The sequence below is a fragment of the Aptenodytes forsteri genome, unplaced genomic scaffold, assembly GCF_000699145.1.
Source record: "Aptenodytes forsteri isolate BGI_AS27 unplaced genomic scaffold, ASM69914v1 Scaffold80, whole genome shotgun sequence".
Lineage (NCBI taxonomy): Eukaryota > Metazoa > Chordata > Aves > Sphenisciformes > Spheniscidae > Aptenodytes > Aptenodytes forsteri.
Genome location: NW_008795026.1, coordinates 1,187,181 through 1,214,450, shown reverse-complemented (window position 1 = coordinate 1,214,450; position 27,270 = coordinate 1,187,181). Strand labels below are relative to the sequence as shown.

The 27,270-nt window shown below is 43.2% G+C and overlaps 1 protein-coding gene across 1 annotated transcript; it reads right to left on the bottom strand.

The window, feature by feature from the left end:
- Positions 1 to 503: 503 nt before the first annotated feature.
- On the bottom strand, positions 504 to 25,768 carry GARS (glycyl-tRNA synthetase). The gene is made up of 16 exons (XM_019471190.1): positions 25,671 to 25,768; positions 22,623 to 22,725; positions 21,349 to 21,490; positions 20,248 to 20,336; positions 18,726 to 18,802; positions 16,609 to 16,754; positions 15,404 to 15,553; positions 13,660 to 13,822; positions 12,587 to 12,751; positions 9,833 to 9,940; positions 9,141 to 9,286; positions 7,186 to 7,271; positions 4,881 to 4,990; positions 3,359 to 3,452; positions 2,248 to 2,438; positions 504 to 857 (listed from the first exon to the last, which is right to left on the bottom strand). Exons 2-16 carry the CDS (start codon positions 22,678 to 22,680, stop codon positions 732 to 734), a joined length of 1,851 nt encoding a protein of 616 aa, XP_019326735.1. The 5' UTR covers positions 22,681 to 22,725; positions 25,671 to 25,768; the 3' UTR covers positions 504 to 731.
- Between the last annotated feature and the right edge of the window lie 1,502 nt (positions 25,769 to 27,270).

Below are 27,270 nucleotides of genomic sequence, written 5' to 3'. Positions count from 1 at the left end.
AGGGCAATCTCTGGTTTCAGTCCTTGCTGCAAGAAGACATTGCATGAAAAAGCAACCCTGCCAGCACTCCTACTCTCCACGCTCCTAGCTGCTCGCTCCCTTAGCCAAGCAACCAACCATACCAAGCAAGAGCAGGAACTGGAATAGGATTTTCCACCCCCTCTCTGTTCTGCTGCATGTAAACGCTCCTAACTCTGCAGAAACAGGTATTAAACACCTGCAGCCAAAAGAAAGCACTGAACCCTTCTCTTAAGGCAGCTGCTTGAAGCACTGTGCAACGGTGAAAGGAAGACTGACACCTGGATCATCCCCTTCATAAACACGAGGCCAAGCAACTAGTACCGTCTTGCACGAGAGTCTGAGGTGATCTGAACCCAGATGAAAGGGTGCATGGTCCCTGACTTCTTGAGGGGCTGTAATAACCCTGTAAGACACCCAGCCATAAGCAGGGGGCGGGGGAAGACATTTCTGAAGAAAGTACAAGGCTACACGAACACAGAGAAGCAGGCATATATAATGGCGGTTTTATTCATAACACCTTTAACTTGGACTGCAATTATTTCAGTTTTTGAAGTTAAATTCGGGCAGCAATTGAGGAAAAAAAAAAAACCCAAATAGTCCCTGTGTGCACAAACAATGCAGCTTTGAATAATACACGATAAGTTTATTTCATATTAACATGAACAGTAAAAAGTGGACATTTGACGGGATTTTACTTCAGTTCCTTTTCTTTATTCCTCTATTGTGTCCTTTTTGCCAGTCTCTTGTCCCTCAAATTGTGGATACTTTGCCTCAACGTCAGCCCAAGTTAGATAACCGTTCGCCAGGTCACGAATGATGGCAGGAAGTTCAGAGATCTGCAGGCAAAGTCACAAAGACATATGAAACATGAAGCCATCGGAATCAAGTTGCTCTGTTGGATACTTGGGGAACACGGGTAATTTTTACATCAGCAACAGAACAGGTGCAAGGTATCTTCCTGCAAGATCATTTTTGGGGAGAAAACCCATTGACTAGGAGGACATCTTAAATCACAGCCTGTGTCATCTCAGCAGACTGCTCAGTTGTTCAGGGTGACCCATGAGGGAAATGCAACTGTCACTGTGGTGGACCACAGCAAGGTTCATCCCTGGTAGTGTTATGTTACAGTTTTGGAAGGGAAAGAAAATTATACACACATCCAAAAGATGTTGTAAGCCAGGATTTAGCCAGGCCCTATTTACTGTAAGACCAGCATAAAAGAAGCTGCCAATTGCCTTTTCTTTGCTCCTCACAGCACACTGTCATGGTGTGAAGGATCAGCTAGAGAAACTAGAAAATTTGCAAAAATTGAAGGGTAACGAAGTCTCGTCTCTGCTGCTCGGCAGTGAGAGGTCATCCAGGTGATACAGAGACAGATGGGTGCCCTGAGGAGCTGGCACCGCCTGTTACACTGAACCAAACCCACAGCCAGCTCAATAGCCCCGAGCAGTGCAGGTGCTTTTGTACAGAGTGGAGCTAGAACAACTCAGCCTCGAAGATCAGCACTAACTCCTCCTCCTACAGGAGCCAAACTGCGTTCCTGCTGGGGGCCAGGGAGAGAAGGGCACGACAGAGGTGCCAAGACCGCGTGTCCACAGCTCTGAGCAGGTTTTGCTCACAGGTGATGAGACCACTGTGGGGAGCTTTGCTATTCCAGTCTCTGTATTATGGCTGTACTAGCAGAGCATGCTTAGGGCAGGTGTGGCTTTTGGGCAATGGTTCACCAGCTTCACTGGTGCTGCACAAGCAACACCAGCAAGAAGCAAGCTTTGAGGAGTTATGTCTGTGCTGTGCTCTGCCAGCCAGCCTGTAGTAGGCAAAGATCATCTGCCTTTTGGTGCCTGTGGATTCAGAGGAGCCCTGCCTTTGAAAGCCAGACACAACCCAGCAAATGCATTTACTCGGCAACCTTCACTCAGAAAGAGGCACTCTAAAGAGCAGTGCAATCAGCACAAGGCATGGCTTTCAAGTAAGATCAACACCTCTGCATCCCAGGAAAACAAAAGCCTCTCCCCACTTTAGCAGCAGAGCCAGCATCTTCTGTTTGACCAGTATCTCTTCCCTGGGGATTTCTCAGAATAGCTAAATTGCCTACAGGAGCTGGAGGCAGCTCCCGCGTAGACCAGAGTCATTGCTGGATCAGAAATAGCAGCTAATGCTCTCCCCTAGCCCGTAAGAAACAGACTTGGCTCTGTAAGCAGCCAAACCCATCTGCCTGCCCTTTACCTCGGCTCGGATCTGACGCATCGAGTCACGGTCTCTCAGGGTGGCCGTGTGAGGCGTCCGGTTAACAGTGTCAAAATCGATCGTGATCCCGAAGGCCACGCCGATCTCGTCAGTCCTGGCATAGCGCCGGCCGATGGATCCAGAGGAATCATCCACCTTGTGAGAGATGCCGTTCCTGGTGAGTGCTTCAGCTGCAAGAAGCAGAGAAGGGGGGGATCACCAGGAGTCATTACATATTCAGCAGGCAACATGATCCTAGCAGTGGCCTCCCACATCCTCGTGGCACTACCTGAAGCGAGGCACCATGCATCCTGGTTTCAAGCAGCATCAGACACCCTCATTTTTATTTTGACAGAAGATCCAGTGTTCCAGTCCCTGCCAAGACTACAAGCTCAAACCCACCCCACAGGTACCACTGCTACTCTCACAGCTCTCCACATTGCATCACTCAGCTCTCACCCAAAGACCAAAGTCACTGATTTCTTCAACCTGTCATTACAGTCCCACAACTCTGCTTTAACTCAAAAACACGCCAGCCTTACATGTGTGCAGCGGCATGTCCAGCACGGGGAGGCGTGGTCCGGAGCAGAACTGATGCCAACAGCAAAAGGCACTGTCTGACATGCAGCCCACATTCCTATCCTTCATGTATTCACTTTGAGATGGTACCAGTGGGCATTTTGATAGAACGCTTGGAGGCTCAGCAGCTCTGGGACCAATTCAATAAATTAGCTGGCCAACAAGAGCAAAGAAAAGAACTTCATTCAAAAAAAAAAAAAAAAACCAAAACCCCATTGCTCCTGACAGCTGCTCCTAAGCAGTGGGAAAGATTTCTTTTTGACACAGAAGGAAAAAAAGAAATGTCTTGTATGCTGCAAACCAACACATGGAAGGGCAGGGAGTTGGGTTTTCTGAGGCTAGACTGAAGAGTTTGACAGATACCCAAAGCTGACTGATACCAACCAACTCAGCTGTTTTAGTTCGACGGCTCTCCCTTTGCACATGTGAGAGCCACGTGATCCCAGTGCTGTTTTCTCTCTGTAGCACTGAGGAAGAAAATTCCCGTCCCAGTGCACATCCCCATTGCACCCACAGTGCTTAATACACTTACATAACTCCTTGACAAAAGGCATGAATTCCTGATTCTGGCTTAGAGGAAGAACGGAACACTTGAATGGTGCTACAACAGCTGGGAAGCTGAAGAACTAAAGAAAAAAGAAAAAGCACAAATAAATACAAGTTTAATGGTTAGGCAAGGTTCTTAGGAGGTGAGAATAAGCTCTGAGGTCGGAGGCAGGGTGACTGTTCCAGGCGACCAGCTGGCCTTCTGTAAGACATCAGCATTCAAGGCTCCAGCAGCAACACCTCACACCACCGAAGCAAGATTGATTTTCTCCAGCTGTCCTCCACTCCCCCTTCCCTCCTGACAGCCAAACATTACCTCCCACCAAAAGAGGTCTACCAGAGCCCTCCCTGAAGAAAGTGAACCTCATCTGAATTACAGAAAAATGAAGGGTAAAGGGGTCTTTCCAGGAGATTTAGTCTCATACCCAGTCTAAAGAGAAGAGTTCTCACAATCATCTCACTCCCTGTTTGATTCCCACAGAGACTCTGCACACACATGGAGTATATGCAGCTCAAAAGTTTTCAGAACCCTCCACAGACACACTCAGAAAAAAAAAAAAAAATAATGTGCCAAAAGGGGAGGAAAAAAAAAAAAATAATATGCCAAAAGGGGAGGAAAAAATAAAATCTTTCCTGGCAATCAGCAAGGCCTGTAAGGGTACAGAGGTAATGCAATTGAGACGTACCACAATAGAGAGCAGCCCAGGCTACACAGAAAGTAAATGGGTACTAGAAGGAAGGTAAGTCCAATATTTCAGACTTCATGAGCAGTTTGTGATTGAAAGTCAACTGTGTCCTAACTCTGGGCTCCTGAATCCTGTTCCCCCCACTCATAATTGTATCACATCCTGTGGTACCAGAGCGCTGTTATTTTTCTTTTCTATAAACACAGTCTAGCAGCCAGGAACAACAAACAGGAACCAGCATCAAGTTTACAACCAGCTTCCCATGGGCCACCAGCAATGGCGCGAAGCATCACAGTTTGGGCACTGGCTGGAACAGGCTGGCCGTCTGTACGTAACACACACTTCCCTCTGGCCCCTGCTACAGCAAAGTTTCAGGCCAAGATTTTAGGGATGCCCAGAATCAGAGAAGGTTGAAGTCCCCCCCTCAGTCATGGGGGACTGAGGAAACAGTCTATTGTCCATCTTGCTGCACAGAGCTATGATTCCAGGAAAAGCAGCAAAGAGAGAGGAAATAAAACACTGAAGAGACGTCTTTCTCTGAGTGATGGGACATTGCCAAGTGTGAATCCAGAAGGAGGAATTTCTCACCCCCTTGCCAGTAATACAGTGAGAGCCTCATGCACACACTGCCCCAGAATGCTCTCACTGCGCGTGTATAAATGACACGTACGCCGGCAAAAACAGCAATTCAACAGCCCACCTGGGTTTTCCCATCTCTACTGTGTATTGTGCAGTCTTACTTTAGTCCTTCCCCTGGATGTCAGGGAAAGGCAAATGCTTGCAGCTGGTTTTAAGCTGAGGCCCAGCCACAGGAAAGCTCACCGTTCTCTGCTCGTCTCCTTCCCGGATGTGAAATGTGTGTTCAAACACTGTATACATGATCCTCCCAATACCAAATGAGGGTTCAATTACATTTGGGATGATTTCTTCCACTGGAACACAGAAGAACCCACGTCATCATTAAAGAAGAATTTATACACAAAAAAGATGTGTTTACTGAAGCTGCCCTTCTGCTCAGAAATTCTGATTACATGTAGCTGAGCACATGGAAATGAAAGGTTAAACATTTCTGCTCTAAATAGAAATACCTGAAGTAGAGATTTGGACTTAGTCCACATACAGAATGTATTTAGGCTGTAAATAACAAGTCAGGGCCCCTTCTTTGGCCCTGAGAGCAAATAGCACAGCACAACTTGCATCCACACAGATAAACCCTCCTCCACTTCACAACAGCAAAGCCTCACCCAAACTGTTCACTGGGAACAGTCCCCGCTCCACACCAAGCCACAAACTATGTCCAGGAATTGTCTGGGAGAGTGCTATTTGGCATAGACCAAAACTGTGCCAGGGAATATGCTAGCAATTAAACAGCCTGGACGATGGCAGAATAATGCTCAATCCCTGGCCCACTTTGGTTTAATGTACAGACACAGCCTCAGTATCCTGCAGTCTGAGCGGAGAAGCATGGAGCTTCAGATCCAACTCAAATTCCAGGAAAGACTCTCTCTGTATTCGTGAGTCGTTCAGCTGCCTGCTTCGGTGCTGCTCCCCTCCCTATTCTCCCTCCCCCTGCAATGTATCACGAGATTGGGAAAGAACAAGGATCAACTAGTTAGTGTTCACAAAAATTCTCAGGAGATGTGATATGCTACATTATTATATACCCGTCATTCTCTCCAGTCCTTGCCACACTTCTGTCAAAGAGGCTTTTTCCCCCTTCTCCCCTCTGTGTATGGAAGAAGCCCAGTGGGCAGCTGCCCTGCTCAAACAGTGCAGCTTTTTAGAAAAAGCCCAGAGAGCAACTGGAGAAGAAACAACAATTATAGGCATCAGCTGCTTTTGAAAGTCAAGGGTAGAATCCAGCTCTCCAGCACTGCACCCTGACTTGCCTCCCACTCTATGTGCCTAGAGAGCCTAGCCTCTAACCCGGGGTGGGACTTCACCTGCCTAAAGGATGGTCCTGTTTTATTTGTGTATTGACCAACCAGTTTTCAAGACAAGAGAGGGGGAAACCATGAGCTTTGCCTCCTGCTTGCAGACAGCAGCCAAACTGCCAAATGCACAAATTTAAAGGAAAACCAGCAACTGGGGTTCTACTTGCTGGCCCCCAGCAATACTACAATCACTAACAGTTACAACTCTGATTCCTTCTTTGAAGCTGTGACAAAGCAAAGCCTGGCACAGCAGCAGCACGTGCTGACTGAAAGACACTTGGACATCTCAAAGGCTCAGCAGCTGCAAGAACAAACACATTCTGCACATGCTACAAGTTGCTCTACTCCTTCCTAGGAGCATTTATCATGTTCCCAACCTAGGGCAGGATGATCCACTAGTTACAGTATGAACTGGGGAAAAATCTATCAGTCTCCAGCTCTGTCAAAGACTTCCCAAACGACCTTGGGTGAGGCGCTTACAGAGCTGGCTGGAAAGACAAGACTTCTTTGAGAAACTAAATCCATGCATTTTGGAAAGTTACCTTCTAGCCCCATTTCCCACATCGGGACAAAAGCTCTGTGGAGATGGAGTCGCTGACCAAAGCCGATGTGATTATCGACTACCAGAGGAACTGACTGGACTTGTCAGCTTAAAAAGTCTGGTCAGCATGGCAGCCTGGCGAGCTGGCAGGTGCCAGAAGACTTGACTCCAGGCAGTGGAGCGACAACAGGAGCTCTGAGCACAGAGATCTGCCTACAGCCCTACCAACAGACTGCCACAACCCGTCTGCTGCACTGAAGATGAAAGTTCCCAACGCTGGTGCACCTTCCCCAGCTCCTCCATCACTACAGCAGATGGTTCTTAGCATCACGTGAGACCTTACAAATCCTAGAATATGCGACTGAAGCAGCATGAATATAATACGCCACCCAAAGCCTATTAAATGGGTTACTGAGCAAACCAGGCGAGAAGCAGGCAGAAGGCCTACATCAATGGTCACTGAAATCCCACTGCTGTGTGAGCGCTTTCCAACTCTCTTAAATTGTCAAATTTCAAGGAAATAACATTTCGCATTCTTCCTGTGCCACTGTACAATACTAACAGGACAATGCAACTAATAAAGTTCACATTCACAGTGTATCCTGATCTGCCTCTTATTTTTGATGATCAAACAACAAAGATACAAATTTACCATGCAATGTTTTCTGAAATCTCTTCACAGTAACCATGTCCTTTGTTAATTTAAAAGTTTTCCCTTCAGTTTCAACAGTGAATTCCCTGCAAAGAAAAAAGAAGTCACTTAAAAGCTACAGTAATAAACAAACAAGTTATATTTCCTTAATTGCGTCGGCAGGCTGACTTTAAAAGTGGGACGATAGAAGCCAGGGCAAATCCCAGAGATCAAAGAAACATGTGGCATACCCATTAAAAGAAATGTATGTTAATAATAAAATTACTACATCTACATTAAAAGCAACCATCTTCATAATCACAGTGAACCTAGTTGTGGTTAACATCCCAAAGCAAATTCAATTAGGAAATGGAAGGATCTCAGGATGAAGCATATACATTAAAAGAAAAAAAGGGAGGCACACAAAGCAGGCACTTGCTGCAGACTGTACATCTTGTCGAGTGCACGGACTTCTCATGAAAACGGAGCTGTGTCAGAAGGTACCGTGCATTTTCACAGATACCAAAGGGGAGGATACAGCACCGTTATTTTATTGCTTATTTCTAAAGGTTTTGATATTATGCTCTTCTAACTACTTTCTCTTGCTCCTTGCTAACTTGCAACTAGCACACACTCCTTGCCAAGGAGAACTCAAGCTGTATTGACCTATCTCCCTTCAGGAAGCAAATGTCTTTATTATTATGCGTCCTAACGCGTCCTGCTGCTGTAAACCTGAGGGCTTCACATCATGGATTTATACAAACATGGTCATATGAAAGGCAGGTCTGACATACTGACACTGTCAACATGTACTCAGCAACGGTACCCTCCTTGCTGAAGCATTCAGATCGGCATAACGCAAAAACCAACATGTTTAAGAAAAGCGTGTGCTAAACGCCTGCATTTGGACCCGACACCACATGGGCTGAAGTTTATAAAGGCTTTGCTCTGAATGCAGCCACAACTGGATGCTGAGTTTAAACACAGTCATGATTTGCTGTCCACTATCAATTCAAACCCGGGATACTGCTTATAACTGAACTATTGAATCATTTCAGTGGGATTCTGGATGAACTGAGTTCACTTTTTTCTGGTTTTGATGTGTGTACATATCACCATATTCTGCAATAGTTTCTCTCCCCATTTTGAGTGCTACTGTTTTTTCTATACTTTCACATTCATGGAAATGTAAAAGAAATAAATCTTATCTCAGGGAAAAAAAAATAAAAATAAAAAAAAAAAGATGTAAATGTTACCATTCTGGAATGTATTCATTGATCCTACACCTTGTACCATTTCAAGCAGGAAATAAAGTTTATTTTGTATTATTGCACCATTAGCCTTCTCATAACATATACAGCTGTTGGCCTGCTTCAGCCAAATTTGACAACTGTAGAGATCTCTCACATTTTCAGTTCCTGCATGTGTTAGGAATACAGGCAGACAGGTCGAGGAAAAACATACAAATTGCTGCCCCAGTAAGTCAAAGACTGCAATAGGTCCTAAAGCATATCACTAAACACTGGAGGATACTCGCACAAGTTTTGGTTCTCATTTAACTATTTTGTTCCATCACTCACAGAATTATTTGATTAATTTTAAAATTAAGTTCAAAACCATCTGCCAGCCCTGGCCAACTCTCAAACTAGAGTAGGGAAGCTGGTAAACATTTCCAATTTCACTGAGGTGTCTCTCTTATGGGATGATCCTACTAAAGCCAGAAGCTCATTCCCACGCAAATAAACAAATATTTGGATACCATGGTTACACATTTATGTGCATATATCAAGAGATATGTTGATGGATGACCAGCAATGACGTGGCAGAAGGGACAGCACTAAAACATTTCAGATGATCCACTCAGCCTACTCTGAAGAGGAAGCTGGTTTCAGGTGGCTCAAATTAATCCAGCAGCACTTTGGGAACCCTCATCAGAGGTATCAGAGAAGGGTCCCATGAACACACAGCCAGCTCACCCTTTCTCGTTGAGCAGCTGCTCCATCTCAGTGATGTAACACTCATCACACATGGAAAGGTATTCCATCACCACCTTTGCATCCTTCTTATAAGCTTTACCAATGGCTCCCTTATTTGCCTCAAACTGAACAACGCTGACTGTTCTGTACGAGGCAGTTAAGGAGTTTGAGATGACAGAAAGCAGGGCCTGGTTCTTTTGCTATGTCAAAGCTCACTGCTACACAACACAAAGAAATCTCTGCTAATGGATTAAGAAACTTCCCTCCAAGAGAGGAAAGGAAAAATAAAAAAATACTGAAGGGCAGAAGGTCACAAATTTTGAAAGAATGCAACTTTCTTTTACAAGTACAGCTAGCAGCAGAACCATGGAATGACACAGAGTAACCTGGGATAGTAACCCCACATTTAAACCATTCACATTTAAACCATGCTTCACAGTCAAAACAGAGCCTAGCATTAAGCTAAAAAAAACCCCCAAGCACAATAGTAAATCCCCTTTGCCCACCTGAGTAGTCACCCACATGCTCAATTCTTTGCAGGTTACTTCCCAAAGTCATGCTGGTCTGTAGCTCTAGGTTTCCCTGTTAAATTTACAGATGTAACTTAAAATAGAGCTGCACAGCTCTCCAAGACATCTCACTGTCAAATCTCTTTTCACTTCAAGAGAATCTGGTTTATTCTGAAAGGATATAGGTTCTTTGAGAGGCTTCTCAGCTATAAGAGGAACTTTGGTGGCACGGGCGTGGCAGGAGAGGTCATAGCAGGAACGATCAGCACAGCCAACGATCTCAATCCAACCCTGAAAAAACAAAAGCGGAAGCTTTCACCAACTCACTTTTTTGCCCACTTAACCATCAAATATGTTTATTCACCCTTAAGCCCTCCCTGCTCCCATGACTGTTTTTTCTACATAATTAGCTCTGTTACAATAAGCAGCCCTCACTCACTAGTTGCTCCTTCATTTGAATGATTCCATTTGTTTCCAGAGGAAACGATCAGTTATCTAACCAGTGCCTGTGTTCAGGGCCAGGTTTTCCACATGGCTTGGCAGAACACAGCACTGTGCCAATAGCTTGGGGCTGCGGCCAGAGCGCACAGTCCTATCGCTCACATGCTATAGGCACACGAAGACATCATGCCTTCGGGGCTTTACCGCTCCGCAAATATGGAATAGACAGCAGGCAACCAGCCACATTAGAATGGCCAGAAGCCTGGCTTACAAGCTAGTAAGACACAGATCATATGCAAAGGAAGCACTTCTTTCAACATTTCAGCATGTATGGCAAGGAGGAATCTCAAAACACCATTCATGCACACGGAACTGATGAAGCCTTCCAACGCTTGCAGCAAATACAACCACCACCTGGATTTTCTAAAAGACAATCCCATATAAGAAAAGGCACATCAGCTGCTTTCCATTCACTCTGTCACATCAGCATGGACATACAGGCAGCCAGATGCTGTGTGGTTTTCCGGTCTGTAGCGATATAGCAGGGTGTCAGGAAAGGTATGTGAACAGAAGAAAACCCTGTGCTGGAAAAACCACGGTGTTCCAGAACATCTTGGGGAATTTTTACACAAATTAAACCATTAGGGTACTACAGCTACTTCTCAGAAGGCTTCTGTAATAACTTTATAGAATGGATTTTAAACCATTCAGTGCAGTTAACTTCTTACTACTGAGTGCTGCAAGTTGGTAAAACATTTTTGGTCAGAGTTAAGTGACAAACCAAAGCGTGGGTCTAGCTCACAAGGTGGTTTTGTCATGCACCTGGGATTGCTGTCTTCACCTCTGGGTTAGGCTATTGGACATACTGCTCTGTGACTGTTGTCCTGATCCACGACAAGGCTTGCAGAGTTTATTAATCTTATTTACACGGTGTGACCCACACATGTCCAGCCTGTTTTGGGCTGGCTGGGAAGAGAGGCTGTGAACTTATGGAATTCCGCTATCTACATTCAGAGGAAGCCATTCCTTCAATCATTTCTACAGGTCTTTTCTATATGAAGACAAATCACTCATCCAAGCTGCAGGAATTTTTTTTCTCATCTTAAGTTTGATGGAATTTTACTGGCTGCTCTAACTAGCTGTAGTGAAACACCACTAGTGATAAGCCTGTTTCAGCTCCTTAAAAGAAAAGAGGGAAAAACAAAACAAAACAAAAAAAAAAAACCCACATGGACAAAAACCACCAACCACACACAACCTCCTCAGCCCTAGGTTGTAGGAGGTTCTCCCTGCCCATAAATAAGGCTGCCTGAACCATCTGAAGCCTTGACCCATTCCCTGTGTGGACACGTTTGGGCTAAGCATGCTACCAGTTTGGCCATCAAACTGGTCAGGACCGTGGATGGGTTCTACTCACATGCGATGTCACAGGCTAACCCCATAGCCTGTGGGACCTCAGCAAAATCCCTTCAATCTTTCGAGCCTTTATTGGAACTAGACCACACACAGTTCTCTAGGTATTTTCAGGAATCTGCCCATACGCTAGACTTCTTGGAAAGGCTAACCAGGCAGAAGAACGTGTGCTTCACTACACATGAAGGAAAAATAATGATTTTTTTTTTTTTAAATCAGATTCAACCTAAAAAGTAGATTCTGTACCCTTAAAGACAAGAATGACTTCATAATCAATACAGTCTAGTTACTACGTCTTCTAATACATTTCTTTTGAAACTATCATTCCAACCGATATACTTGGCTGAGACTTAACTGAAGAGGCTGAAAGCTCTCCAAGAGAATCTAAAATGAGTCTTAAGAGCCTTGCCCCTAACTACCTACTGCTGGTTTACCTGAAAGGAAAAAAAAAGACACATTTTTCAAAATCCAGCCAACAATATAAGAGAAAAACAAAGCACCCAACAAGGCCTGAACTGAAAAGCTCTTACTGACTCGGCAGGAAGATTAAAAAAATCCTTGGGAAATTTTTCTCCCAGCACCAGCTATCTGAACTGGCAGGAGTGAACTCTCATTTCTCACAGCTTGGAAGTGGGAAAGGAAGAGCAAGCATTCTAGCAGGAAGGAATCTGCCCTGGAATAATACCTCCAGCAAAACAAATCCTTCCCCACTGCTGTTACAGGGGTTATAGTCTTTGGAAAGCACCGGGGCCTTTCCTTTAATTCCAGATGAAATTCAACCAGCACAATGTCCACAGGCAACTTCAGGCTCCACCAAAGGAATCTGAAGCACGGACCTACAAACAAGCACGAACAGTTCATAAACTCTGCGCAAGCCCACTGCAGGGAGCTGACCTGTCCCCTTAGTCCTGGATTCAGAATATTTCCATTGCAGTAAGTGTGTTCATACCAACGTGGGGGCTGGACAGAATCATCAGACTCATAGCCCTAGTTTTAAAAACCAAGAAATAAAACGGAGCCCCTTCCCACACTATCAACAGATCTGATAAGGAGTGCCACTTGCCCTTTCACTTTGCCACTTACATACGATGTTTTGGACTCTGCATCCCAGCAGTCACAGGCATAATGAGCCATCTCATTCTCCATATGCTGTCGGAAGCGCAGCTTCTCTGGGGATACACCGACCTTTGTAAGGAAGAGGTAGATTCTGCCAATGAAGTAACCGAGAACGGAGTTATTGATCACACCCTGGAAAGGGAAAAAGCAGGAAGGAAAAAAACAAACACATAGGCATTAATTCCTAAGGAAGCAAAGTCATGATTTGTTGTACTTCTGCAGACAACCTGACACGTTACAGACAGAACTTCTTGCAGCTGCCTGTGATTAAGTACTATGTCTCCCCTGAAACTATTACATCTTTTTCAAATTCACCTACTGCCACTGGCAGTATCTCCATCTGAGCAAAACAGTAAGTTATTATTACTCTAGGACTCATCATTAACTGTCTCTGAAGATCACCTACTTGAAAATACTCTGCTGTATCCAGCAGTGCCGTCACTGGCATTACAACAGTGCACGGGAATTGCAGTTATGGCTCAGGACCCCACAACAGCTGTACCCTACAGTTCATGGCTGCAATACAGCAGGGGGGTGGTGTTCTTTTTTTGTTATTTTTGTTTTGGGGGGCTTTTTCTTTGGGGGTTGAGGGGGGATGCAGTGTTCTGGTGGTTTTTTTACTTGGGGTTTGGGGTGGGGGGGGAGGGGTTGGTAAACCTACTCATTCATAATTTGCATGCGTGCAGAATCAGGTAGTGAAACCCCAACGTGCAAGCCACGTACTGATAGGGGCCAGCAGCTGAGTGTTAGATTCCTAGTCACTGCTGAGCTTTTGGCAGATACTAGTATTCCTTACTGTTCCTCTCCCATTAGCTAAGTGTGCAGCTTAACCTCTAACCACTATCCCAGCACCACCTGCAGCCTTTCATTACTGATAACAAGGGCCAGGCTTGGATCTCAGTCACGCTGATTCACTGAAGAGAACTGACTCTTAAATCTGGGAGCAAACCCCAGCTGGCACCAACACAACAGTTTGTAATCTGAATATTGCTCTCAAGGCTAAAAGGGCAAGCTCCATGTGCTTGCAAGAGGAACGTTACCTGTTGGACAGCATCTCCCAGCCGCATTACATGGGCAGACTGCCCGCTGACCTGGGCCTTGGAAGAGTACAGGAGGATGTTGAGATCTGCCACATTCTGAAACTTGGGGTGATTTTTCTCACTGGGATCCACAAAGTGCTCAATTTCTGCCATGGTGAATTCCCTAACGGAAACACAACCAACCACGTGTATTAGATATTTTATGTGTTAGCCACTGCCCCTCTAATAAATGATACTTGCTTGTGAGAGGCTAAAGCATAAAGTAGTTTAAGAACATATGCAAACCCAGAGCCAAGACAACGTATAGACTGGAACATGAGCCAGTCTAGACACTGGATTTAGTTTCATCTTCAAATTCCTAATAAAACTTTCTACAAATTCATCTAGAGATCTCTAGGCCATGGTTATCACCACTGTGATTCAGAGCAGAGATGACTACCTTTGGAAATACTTCCAGAAGTTCTCTGGAGTTTTTCCAGACTGCTGTGATGCCCATATTAAAGTTTACATTTCCTACAGGGTCAATGAAGCCTAATCCACTGATTAACTCAGTAGCCTTAACTCATATTAGAGATGCCCAAAACAGCCCGCTGAGGTGGTAATTTCTTGAAGATAAGGATACCTCTACATTCAGCAATGGTGTACATTCTGTTTTAAGAACTTGTCTTTAATACGTCTATACTCACATTGATTCTTAGCCCTCTTGCTTGAAATCACTTTACATTGAATTAGCTTATTACCAAGAACCTTTAAAAAAGCTCTAGGTAATCATTAACCTTAAATCACAGGCATCAGGATGTAATTTGCTATGATAGCATAATAACACAGTCTCCAATAAATGTGCCACAAGCGTATAATTTATATTTGACTGAAAATGCATTTCAATGAGAAAAGTTCCTGTTTCCAGATGCGCAAGAGAGAACAGGAGGAGTGAGAAAATTCCAGAGTTCCCTTAGTGCTAACGATGCCACTGCCTCTCAGTGACATTTATGGCACCACATTAATCAATTACCAAGTTTACAACTCATGCTGCCTGTGTGTACGACAGAACCACACAGACTGTGCATGGGAGCTCTTGTTCCAAATTAAACGGAAGAGACTTCTGTTCAGAATAGTTCAGTTAAAATACAGGTGTTATCCTTAATGAGATGCAATAATCACTTTTATCCTGAGACAGAAAGCTTTGAAAGTAATTCTCAATAGCCCTGAGCTTTCCTGCTTGAATGATCTTGGGACACAAACACATGTCCTGAGTCAGGTTATCTCCCAACTTCCTCTCTGCAGTAAGTTGCAGAACTGCAGAATCTGCAGAACTGAGACAAGGAAATACTGCTGCAGGGTCAATCACGTTTTGATTTCAGATTTCAGTTTTAAAGTAAATCGCATGATCATAATTAAACAAGCAAAGCTGCATGTCCTGTAAAAAACACAACTACCTTTAATATGATTCGTTTAGATTACAATGGAAGCCAGATCTTGTTAGTAAAACTGAGTTTAATCTAGGTGTTTCTAATACAACAGCTATTTCAGAGATCCTACCTGTCACCAGCCAGGCTTAGATAGAATTCTGTAGTTAAAACCTTAACTAAGTGAATTCACCAAGTGAACCCTGACACTAGGCATGTTATCAGGAGCCCTCTGGAAGAAAGCACTAATGTGAAACAATCACGTACAAACACTGCAACAAAAGGGAGGTGCTACCTCTCCCAGGTACCCTTCTGTGGAAAGAGGAAATTTGCAGTACCTCACTCTGATGAGGCCGGAGCGGGGTGAGATTTCATTTCTGAAGGAATTTCCAATCTGGGCAGCAGCAAAAGGCAGTTTGCCTTGGTTAAACTCCAGAAGACGTTTGAAGTTGAGGAATATTCCCTGTGCAGTTTCTGGCCTCAGATAGCTGAAAGGAGACGGGGGAGAGGAAAATTCAGGAAGATAAAAGGGTGGGGAAAGCAGTGAGAAAAGAAAAACACAGTTACTACAAAACTTAAAGGTAGTACTTTTTCTCTTGAGTCTTTTAACTCCAGACACAAAACAATGAAGCAATAGACTGAGGGGAAAAACACAAACATCAGCTGCAGCCCAAACACAGCACTCCATAGTTACTCCCAAAATTAAACTGGATGACTTGGCTGCTTTTGAGATGCAAGCATGGAATGGAAAGAGATGTTTGAATGAAATACACTGGCCAGTTACGTCACGGAGGTCAGAGATAACGTACCCTCCTTGCCTTTCCTATGTAGGCCTGAGCTGTACCAGGCTGGTTACAAACGAGGATTTTGCAGGCAAACCATGACTACACCTCTGCTGTTACAGGAACTGTGAAGTGGCCCCTACAACCCCTACAGAGATTTGAGACTTCCACAGAGAATACCACCTACAGAGACTATTTCAGGGACTACACTGGAGAACACGTACGACATTATCTCTGATCCCATCCCAAAACATATGCAAGAATCATATTTTCCACTCTTCAATAGGGGTTTCAGTTTTAGTTTTGGAGACCCCAACCCAAGACAATAGCCTCCACGTTCTCACGCACTAACTACAAACACCTAGTAAATGATGCTACCACTCCATCACCCTGCTAAGTAACTTCATCCTGAAACAGGTACACTGAAGCAGGTTCTCTATAGCCATGAAGTCGCTGACAACTGGGGACCCAACGTTAACTGGCTTTATGGAAACAACTCCAACCAGCAAGGGCATAGCTGTGATCCACATAGTCTGCTGCTTCAAGTATTTTTGTGATTCTGCAACAGCTCCTTGTATCTCCTACCTTCCACCAAGAGTACAAGGAATGCTAAGCTGCCAGAGAAGACCGGGACTGAAAGGCAGGGGAAGGCTACTCAAGAAGAAATTGCATATTTCAATCCTTTTGAGACTTCATTTTTATTCCAAGTGATGCAGAAAATTAAGAAGGGAGAGTGCAAGCAGAATGAGATTAGTACCTACCCAGGCATGTTTCCTCCAGGCCCAATGGAGGTCTTGAACATCAGATTGAAAGAAACAGGAGGGGACAGGTCGTTCCCAGTGATAGGTGATTTCACGTTGTAGTTCACAAAGAGATCTGCAAGTTCTTGCTGGCCATAATTGTCCAACTAATATCAAAACACAGGAGAATTATTTTAATTCCTAGACAAGATAACAGGAATGAATCATGTGCTTTTCATCTTTTACTGAGCATGATCCACAGCTCTGAATCACCTGCCCAAAATATTCCTTTTTAACCTAAAATTTTCAAGCAAGCTAAAGTTTGAACCGATGATAGAATACACTGCACATCTGCAAACCCATTTTAGTAATAAAGGTCCACGACTCAGTCATACCACAGAAAGTCTGAAGTCTATGTAGAAATGCAAGCACTGAGCATAAGAGTGGGTGTAAAGCAGAAGAAAAGTCATTAGGACTGCATCACCACCCACCAGTAGCTTCTTTTGAACAGTTTCAGCTAAAACACGGGGAGCAGTGTGTTGGGAAGGAAAAAAAATACAGCAATGAGAGAGAAGCAAGCTAAAATTTCTGCAGTGCTTTGTCTGCATTTATTTCTTTCTTCTGCTGCATGAAACACAACAGTCAAGTTATGCATTAGATGCTCTCTTTTAGAGCTGTTCTGCATTTTAGTTAAATAGAGCAAACCTGCAGCACAGGGATTCTCGGTGAAAGATTTTCCATTTGCTCTGAAAACAATTTGGTAATGACTGGAGGCTTTCGCAAGTGGGATAATGTCAGCCCCTTCCAGGACCTTACCTTCCCCTTTCTCTGGAAGATGGGAATCAAGCAGTAGTAGAACCACAGATCTAACTGCAACCTAACGGCACAAAAGCTGCAATTTCTGGGATTGTTTTGTGCATTTATGTACTAGCCTTTTGCATACGTACATTTAAATGTAGTTTCTAGACTGAAGTACCATAAAGGATCTGTACTGAACAGTACAGCAATGATTTAACACTCAAGTTTAAAATCAAATGAGCTGCTTCTAGCATTAATTGTCATGATCCTTCATATATCAGAGAAAACTGAAGACAGGAGATAAAAAGAGTTTATTAATAGAGGGATTCCCCTAAAGGATGGTCAAAGTTCAGTGCTGTAGTGTGGAAAACCTAAAGACAGCTGCTCAGTGATGCAATACACTGAGAAAAAAAAAGTTGCTCTTTCCAAAGGAAATATTCATTCTATGCATGGCTCTGGAAGCATTTATCCTAGAAGTCATGAAAAAAAAAAACATTAAAAACAAAGTAAGAAAAACAAATTAAAAAAAAAATAAAGGCAAATGTCTATACAGCTGCTCAGGAACGTCATCCTGGAGCACTAACTATTCTCACGGTAAAGAAAGGAAAAATCTGTGCGGGGTGCTAGAGACAGAGGAACAAATCCCAAGCGCTTCAAAGCCGAGACAACTTTAAAACATACCAATTCAGTGCTAAGGTGATTCAGAAAAACCCTGACAAAACTTCTCAGCAGTCTCTGTTCCTTTATATCATAATCCTGCAGTGAGGGATTTACAAAGGTAAAGGGGAGATGCAGAAGAAATAGGCTTTTTGCCAGAGTGTGAAGTGGAACAAGAGCAGACCAGCTCCAAGGACAGAGCTTCAGCCCTACCAATCCAACATTCAAGAGACTAATATAATAGCAATAACTCTCCAAAACAGGGTTCTCAGCAGTCTCTGTTCCTTTATATCATAATCCTGCAGTGAGGGATTTACAAAGGTAAAGGGGAGATGCAGAAGAAATAGGCTTTTTGCCAGAGTGTGAAGTGGAACAAGAGCAGACCAGCTCCAAGGACAGAGCTTCAGCCCTACCAATCCAACATTCAAGAGACTAATATAATAGCAATAACTCTCCAAAACAGCGGAAGAAGGAGATGCGATTAACCAGCAAGTTTACAGTATTTGTTAACCAGTAAGTTTTCAGCATTTAGGAGCATGTACAGCCTACAAGTATCTCTGACATAAAGACTTCTGAGCATCTTTAGAGAGACAGAAGGGACATTGCCTCTGGACTCGGTGCATCGCACTTCCTCTGTTACACACACATCCCTGAAGCATTCACCTCCCCGTGCAGGCATCTACCTGTGTTAGAACATTTTCCATTTCTGCCTTTTTCTCTGCTGTGCACTTCTTGTCAGACATAAGCTTTTGCAGGTGAGCTGTAAGCAAGAAAAGGATGTAGTGAGTTTATATTGCAACCCCATCATGGACCGACCCCAATCTAAAGCTAGACAAATCAGGAGGACCCTCCAGCATGGGCGTAAGTGTATGTCCACCAGTTGACTTGCTGGTGTGTATCAGGGTAATTCCTCTCACGTCATCAGGGCAATGCTGATCTACAGCTGAGGAGCTGCACCAGTTCGCTGTACTGGTGTGCCACAGGGAAAACAACAGGTCCTTACCTAGTTTCTTCCCAATACTCATTCCCCTAAACCCAAGCAATGGCTTTGTAATCCCTTTCTCCTTATTTTCTTTCTATACAGACTGGAAATTAAAAGCAACGTCTGATCCCAAGCCAGCAAGGCCAATTTTATCCAAATGCACTCAGAGGCACGTACTGACTTGGTACAGTAGGGTTAGACTGCATTCTACTTTAAAGCACAACATCCTCCGTGAGATACAAAGGCAGACAGTGATGCCAAGACTTCCCACTCTCATTTGAAAAAAAAGCAATCTGACTTTTTAGTGGCAGTAACAGCAGGTGGCTGTTCACCAGTGACGGGCCGCAGAAGAAACAGGGACACTCTTTATGATGCTGTTCAGTGTGCAAAGTGGGCAGAGGTTAGATAGGCTTCTTTTGGGTTTTTATAATAAAACAAAAATTCTAACTGAATATTATGAAAACAGCTTTAATGCCAATATAGATCGTTCTACATGCTGAACTTCCAAGGAAAAGGCTAGAAAACTAGGGAGCACAACCAATTTAAACCTCGAGGAGAACTATCCTTCCTTTCACAATGGAGCTGTACCTGAAAAAGTTTTCAAATAGGTTTCTTATTTCTAAGATTCCTTCATGTGATTTTTTTTGTTTTTTAAACAAATTTTAATCAATAACCAGAAAGAAGCGTGAGGACTTTGCAAACCTAAGAAATGCCTGAAGTCTATTTAGTATTCCCAAAAGCCAGCTGAGTTCCAAGGTATACGAAAGTCAGCAGCCGCCATGTAATTGACCTTTGCACAGGGAAAGCATGGTCTGTCCCCTTGTATCATCATTAAATCATTTCTCAGTTCTGAACAAAAAGCAACTGAAACTCAAGAAAACTAAGACCAGAACACAGTAGAGAACAAGAACCTTGTTATATAGGGAGTTCTCAGCTTAGACAACACAGTAATCTTTCATGGCCTGATGACACAGGATTTTATAGAAAGTCACCCAACTATGTTTTTACTAGAGATCCTGTACCTCGTTTAAGACACTAACACAACATTTGGGTGGAACTGGGAACTTATGGGATCTTTGGTATGGTACGATTAATGAACTAAAGACACAAATATGAAAGACTGGCTACACCAACTGGCCTTCCTTGAGAAAGATACTCCTTTCCCATGTTTGTACCACTGCAAGAAATCCCCAAGCCCACCTAGTCTTGGAAGAAAACCAAACCTTTCAAGAGATGATCAGCACGAAAACATTCCCCATTTTTCACATCTTTCACCATGAAGTCAGCAAACTTGTCTACATGGCCAGAAGTCCTAAAAAGGTGATACAAAAAAAGGAACATGAAAGCTGCCACCGGACAGCCCTGGGTACTGTGTAATCCCAGTGGACAGACCATTATCAAAGAGAAGTCCTTCAAACTATGTGCCCTGCAGGCTCACTCTTGCTTCAGATTATAGATTCACATTAAGCAGTACCATCCCACAGAAAATCTGATCCGTGAGAAAGTATCAATACATCTAGATCTTAAAACGTGTCACTAAGATGACACTTAGTGCCTTTAGGAACTGCATCGTGATCGAAGCAAGACATAGATGCGGTTGTGAGGAGTAACCAGAGTTCAGGTGGACAGATTCCCACTATTCTATACTAGTGATCCATGAAAGCTTCTGCCCATTATGCCATGACCCGTACAAAGTAACGCAGTTGACTCAGCTCAGACTCTCATTCCAAAAGCTCCTGACATATTTAGAAAACCCGTGGGTAGTCTTAATGTAGATACGTGGAGGTGAAAGGGTCCAGAGCCTGAACTATGCTCTCACCCTGGAAGATGGTCCCTCTACCTGGTCTGTGGATAAAAAGAGGGCTTCAATCCCCAGGGCTACAGAAGCATCAGTTGCATTCAGAGCTCAATTAACACATTGCATATTGCCATCCCTCCACAGAGAAGGGAAGGATGGTCAAGCAACCTGGCCACTACCCTAAACTATGATCCAGGTGTCCCAGATTTAGGCAAGTCACCCAATCCTTCTTCTTGTCTTCTTGATCTTTTAGAAAAAGGGATAATGGCAATTTCTTACCTAATGGGACTGCTAGGAGACATTAAGACATTAGACTCTCAGACACGAGTCCCACTGCTCTCCCTGATTTATGGAACAACAGCTTCTCACACTGACCTGTACGCTGATACCTAATTATTTTGCACTGCAATGGGGTATGAAATTGGGTGACCCAGTCTCAAGATCCCTGTGGGTAATTTTACAGAAGACTGTAAAAAGCAATTATAACCAGAAATTACATGCTGCAGACAAAAAGACCCATATTTACTTCAGAACTGGCTCTGGTGTGAGCATGGTACAGTCAATCTCCAGGATTTGCTCTTCCTGAATAAAGTGCTGTCTCCACGCCTGGATAATGTTGTTCTTCAAAGCACACCCAACAGGCCCAAAGTCATACAGACCACTGACACCTGCAAAGAGAAAAAAGTTAAAAAAATGTGGTGGGTGGGAGACTGTATGAACCTGCATTGTTTGGAGGAAACGTCCTCCCTTCCCAGTGTTTCCATCAGTTGGTTTAAGCCTGAGGTCATTTTCTGAGCACAAAGCACCAGCTTCTCTGTGCTAAACAGAATATGGAATGTGTCTCACTGTAGAGAGCTTTTTACATAAAGATCCATGATATAAAGGCTGAAAGTAAACTCCGTGAAGCACCTAGACAGACACTGTCCTATACACTAACCAATACAGTTCAGTCACACAGCACACTGGGGCATCAGGCAGTGGTAGAAGCTGAAACTGATAAATACCTGCAACCAACAACTGTAAAAGCCACACTCCCTCCACCAATGGATTATATTTTGTGGAGAGTTTTGTGGGAGCAATCTGTCTGAAGGAGGAATCTGACTACAGGAGAAGTGATAATGCACGTGCCAAAGCAATATGTTATTGTCAGCAATAAAGCATATCTGCCAATCACTAGTTTAGGGACAAAGATGAAAAAAAGAAAGAAAAAGCCAATAAAACAACCTGGAGTATTTATTTTAGTATTTTAGGTGAAAGAGCAGTAACCATACAGGCACCGTCCTTCTCCCCCTGAGCTGCTCAAATCAGCCGTCTGAAGACATTTAACAGACACATTCGTTCACCCGTTCAATAAAGTTAATTGACAAAGTTCATTAAGGTAACAGTTTCTAAAAGTCCACAGTAGTTTTCAGCATTATCTTGTCAAGCAAAGCTCAGATAGAGATGAATGGTTACAAGGAAATAAGGTGATCACCCCCTTAAATGCCAAAAGACCCTATGCCTCTGCAAAGCAACCATCTTCTACAATGCAATGCTCAGAACTTGCATCCTGGAGTCCACTCATTTGCATTCAGAAAGCAAAAGACAAAATCTGAGCCCCCTCCCAACCCAAAGACTTTAAGGAAGGGGGAAACTTTTGAAAGCCTTACAGACTCAAGCAGGAAAGTTTAAAGCCAACTTTAAAATTTTTTTTTTACGTTGCATTAATGTAACATTGCAAGAGTACAGCATTTCACACAGCTAGAAAGACCAGAACATTAGCCTAAAGGGATCAAACTGTACATTTCTTCAAATCTGTACCTCCATAAATAGAAAAGGCTTGATCATAGAAAAACCTCCTTTTCAGGGTGTCTTCCATTTTCACTCTGTCCACAATGTCATCTTTGGGCTGTAAGGCCAGCTCCTGTAATTCAAGCAAACCAAAAACAGTTAATGGTTCCAGTTTCTGGCAGGCGGACAAATCCTCTCCATTCACCACTACGAGTCAAAAGTCTGAAAAGACCATTTTGAAGCAAAGGTGTCCTGCCAACATGCTCATTTTCCAAAGAGAAATGGTCACACTGAGATTCAAGCGCTCAATTACGAACATGATTGTCTGAATGCAGCATTTTAGACACTCCAGGTGGACTCATCTGCCCTAACTTTCAGACAACTAAGTCTGAGCTAGTTATCCGCAACTTTCTTTACAATCAGTGGAGAGAAATGGCAATTTCTAAAGCAATTCTTCTGACCTATTTCCCTCTCCCGACTATAAAAAGAGCTTAAAGTGACTGGCTCAGACTACAAACATCTAACTCTCGGTATATATGAAGCTTTCAATAAAGTGTTCCTCACATGAAAGAATTTTGACTATGAAGATTACAAACACCATCATCCCTGTGCTCTGCCAAAGGCGTGTATTTATCTACTTGTACAAAGAATATCTATTTGCAAAATGCAGACTTTCACAAATGTGGACCCCTGCACTCAGAAAATTCAGTTACAGAGTGCCTAAATGCCCTGACTAGATTCCGCAAAAACGTTTTACAGCAAACTCACTATTTTATCTGAAAACCTATTATTTTTGCAACCAACTCCATTAGTGAAGTCAACAGACTTGAAAGATTTTCTTCAACAAAGACATTTTGATAATTAAAGCAGAGTTAAGCCAAGAAGTTCAAGAAATTAATTCAGATCCTCCTAAGTGGCCAACACTATCATTTTGAACAGCCTTTCGGTAACAAGTATTGTATGACCAATAACTTCAAACTTTTCTTTTTTTATCATCTCTAAAGACAAATAAACGGGGTCTAATTTTAAAAGCACTGTACCTCTGCTGCTCCCGTGAATTAGCATAAGCCAAGGAGTAACTGTGCACAAGAGACAGAAAGAGTCAAAGACAGAGAGCACACATGAGAGCAAGCACCAGACTTTGGTGCTTTTAAAGCACAGAAAGGCAATCCATTTGGCACACTCTGCCTCAAAACATAGAATCACGTTTCACAATGACCAGGATTTCTTAAGAGAAAGGATGGCTTTTGCCCAGAGATGGACAGGAGGAGAGCAACAGTGACACAGCCCAATTCCGAACTGGCAGGGAGAAACGGGCAGCAGCGCAGGAGTAACTAGAGTAGGCACAGAATTCTGTAGAGCCCCACTTCTACTACCTAAAGAGAATAGTTAATGAACTGGTGAAGAAGTCAAAGAAACAGTCTCTTCTATCCAGCATACATTCATAAACATAAATACATTCATAAATAGAAGGCAGAAAAGTGCCTGTGTTAGCCTTCAAGGGGAAGAAAGACCCTGTACAGGAGCAGAATCATCTACTGACTTAAGATATGGTTTGAGGACATAAAGCCAAGGAATTTTAAACACTCAACTGCTCTGCCCTGTTCAAAGCTTCAAATTCAGAATCACTCCGCTATCTTTTAGTAGGAATCACAGAGCTTGAAAACTGTACCAGCAGCTGCTAAAGCTAACCAGCATTCACACTGCTGCCTTCTGCAAAAGTTGCAAGCGACTGCGATGCATCGCTGGAAACATTGTCATGAGAGAAAGACTATACTGGAGTGCTGCACTCACAAGGGCAGATGCTGCGTTTGCAAGGTCATTCTTGCACTGACAGGGATACAGGCCACAAATTGTGTAACTGGCAAGCACGCCTCTACACTGCATCCTACAGGCACTCTTCCAACAGAAAGGTGGGGCTCACAGGGATACCAAGACTCCTAACCTGCCTTGCTACGTCTCTCTACGTCAAGCTTCCGAGGGCTGGGAAACGGAATTGGGAAAACATTTAGAACTGTTTACTCCAGGACGACCTAGCTATCAATACAGGTTTCATGCAGTGGTTTCAAAACACAGTTCTATGCTGAATACAAAGTAAAAAAATGACATCTTTTTACTTGGGTTTAACGTATGCGAACAGGTAGTCGTAACACCGGGCCTGACAGCGCTAACTGTTCGCCTCACATGACTTTGTAGGACAGATAGGGTCAACCGGTTTCAATTCAGGTATACGCACATTCTCACGGTAAGTTAGTTGCACGCAGTGGTGTATTTCTTTATTTATTCATTTATTTTTAAGAGTACCACCAAAGCACAACTACAATCATTTTTATATGAAATACGAATTAGAAAGGACCTTGCAGTTTCCTGGGGGAATCTGCATACCTGACTGATTTTATGCTTCAGGAGTTTCTTTTTGTTGTTTCAGTCTGAGAAGGGGAGGGAAGCTTGCAGGATAAGGAAGTGTATTTTTACTTGTTTATTGATCTAGAGACCAAACAAACTTGAAGTTCCATCATTTCATTTGCAGAAAGACTTTTCAGAGCACAGTCGCATTTAAAAAAGGGGGCACAATTTCAATACATCCCTCTCTTTAAGGCTGAGGAAAACCATAGGCTATTTGAAACGTCTCCAAAAACTTTGTTTAAACTGTAGCAAAGAAAATGGTTTCTACAGAAACATGTTCTATGCCAGTCTGGGAATTTAAATGCTGCACAAAGAATGTGAAAATGAAACTCACTCCAGTGAACAGCATGTCCTCTCACTGTGCACAAAAAAATCTATACAGTAAACGAAGATTAGCGACATATACACCGAATTTCAGCTTTGACTATGAACAACCTGAACTCACATTTATTTGTTCACACACTGTGATTTAATGCTAACAGATATTAGCCTAACAGATAAAGAATGAAATTGCCACTAGCTGGAAACTTGCAAACTATTTCAGGAATGATTCAGTCAGTCTACCCTGCTATGACTGTTTAGCCCAAATCAATACTGTAAAAAAGCATTAAGTAGAGATTTCAAGACTTTTCAGACAAAACTGTGGAACTCAAATTTAATTTCCAGACTCACCTTCGCTTCTAGGATCCTCTTCCGAGCTTTGAGCTCTGCTACAGCTTTGTCTATATCAACCTGGGGAGCTTTCTCTTCCTTCAGCTTCCTTACCAGTTCTCCCTAGAAGGAGGAGACAAAACACAAGATACAGATTCTATCTTTGAATGCCATAGACGAGAACTCTCCTCCTTTCAGCTCTCCTGGCAATCCAAAAGGAGGGTTTTGTCCTGCCTCCCCACTCTCCACGCAGGTCTCGAGGCTGCTTCAATTGGTAGAAGGGAGAAACACATGCATTTGAGAGTTAGCAGAACTAGACATCATTACAGAAATTCAAAGCCCCCCACTATTGTTAAATCCCAGACCTGTTATTAAATCTCAGTGTGCAAATATACTCCTGTATGCACCACTTCATGGCAGGTTTCCACAAATCCTAGCTTTCTGTCTTTGAGGATGAACTAAGTGGATACTCAGACGGTTAATACAGGCTTTGTGACCTCTTTCTCGGTAATAAGGCCTCTCTTCCTTCTATCCCTTCCCTTTTCTTATAAATTTATGACCATTTTAGACTTCTTTTCCTCTGTCAAATCTGTTCAAAACTGGCCAATAAGCACACAAATTTTTAGAAGAAGGTCTCATAGAAGACAGACGTTTTTAGCCTAATGTCTAAGCAAAGAAGGCACTGCATTATCTGTAAAAACAGCTACTGTTTTTAAAACCTGTCCAGTAACTTTGGGAAAGAATGGAGTGGGGAAAAAAAAAGTATCAAAAAACCCACCAAAAAACCCCAATGCCTAAGTATTTCAGAGCAGCAAAACCCTGCAGTGGGCTTACACCAAGGTCTTGACCTGAGTCAAACCAACATCACCTTGTTATGGTTCCACAAAGGTCTCTTTGCCCTGTAGGGTCGATTCTCCCCTTTCATCCCGGGAAAATGCTCAACCCCTAAACACCCAACAGCATGCTTTTCTGAACATGATCCTCAGCAGTCATGCCCAGCTTGCTCTTGGAGATAAATTAATCAGAAGTCTTCCTTCCAGTCCATGCTTCTTCAGCCAAAACCAAGGTCTATCTTGAATCACTGAGAAGGACAAAGGAGCTGACCCAGGAGGAAAAAGCACAGAGATGTCAATGCCTTCTCAAGTGGGATGTTCTAAGAATGGGATGCTCCAAGTCCAGCATTTTTCTTGCATCTTGCACTTCTCCATTAAACAAAAAGAATAAAAGGAAAAAAATCCAAAGAGATTACATTTCCACACCAGCTTCTTCATAAATTCTGAGCTTTTCTGACATTAATATTACAGGCAACTGAGAAACCAGAGAGAATACACAGATTGCCATTCAGTAATCAGATTAGAAAAGCTAAAAGTGCTTCAAAGACTAAGGGGTTCAAAGGCTAATTTTATTAATAAAAGGAGGAAGACTCAAAAGACTGCATTAAAACGAACACACACAAAGAAAAGGAAGAAAAATAAGAATCCTGTCAGGCTCCCTAACCCCAGCGGCTACAAGAACAGAAAAAATCTGCTGTTTCCTTCCTGTTAACTAGTTATACCAAAACATGAAAGTTTCACTCTAGGGCTGAGGACTTCAACTGCCATTCCTGGGTAACGTGGCAGAG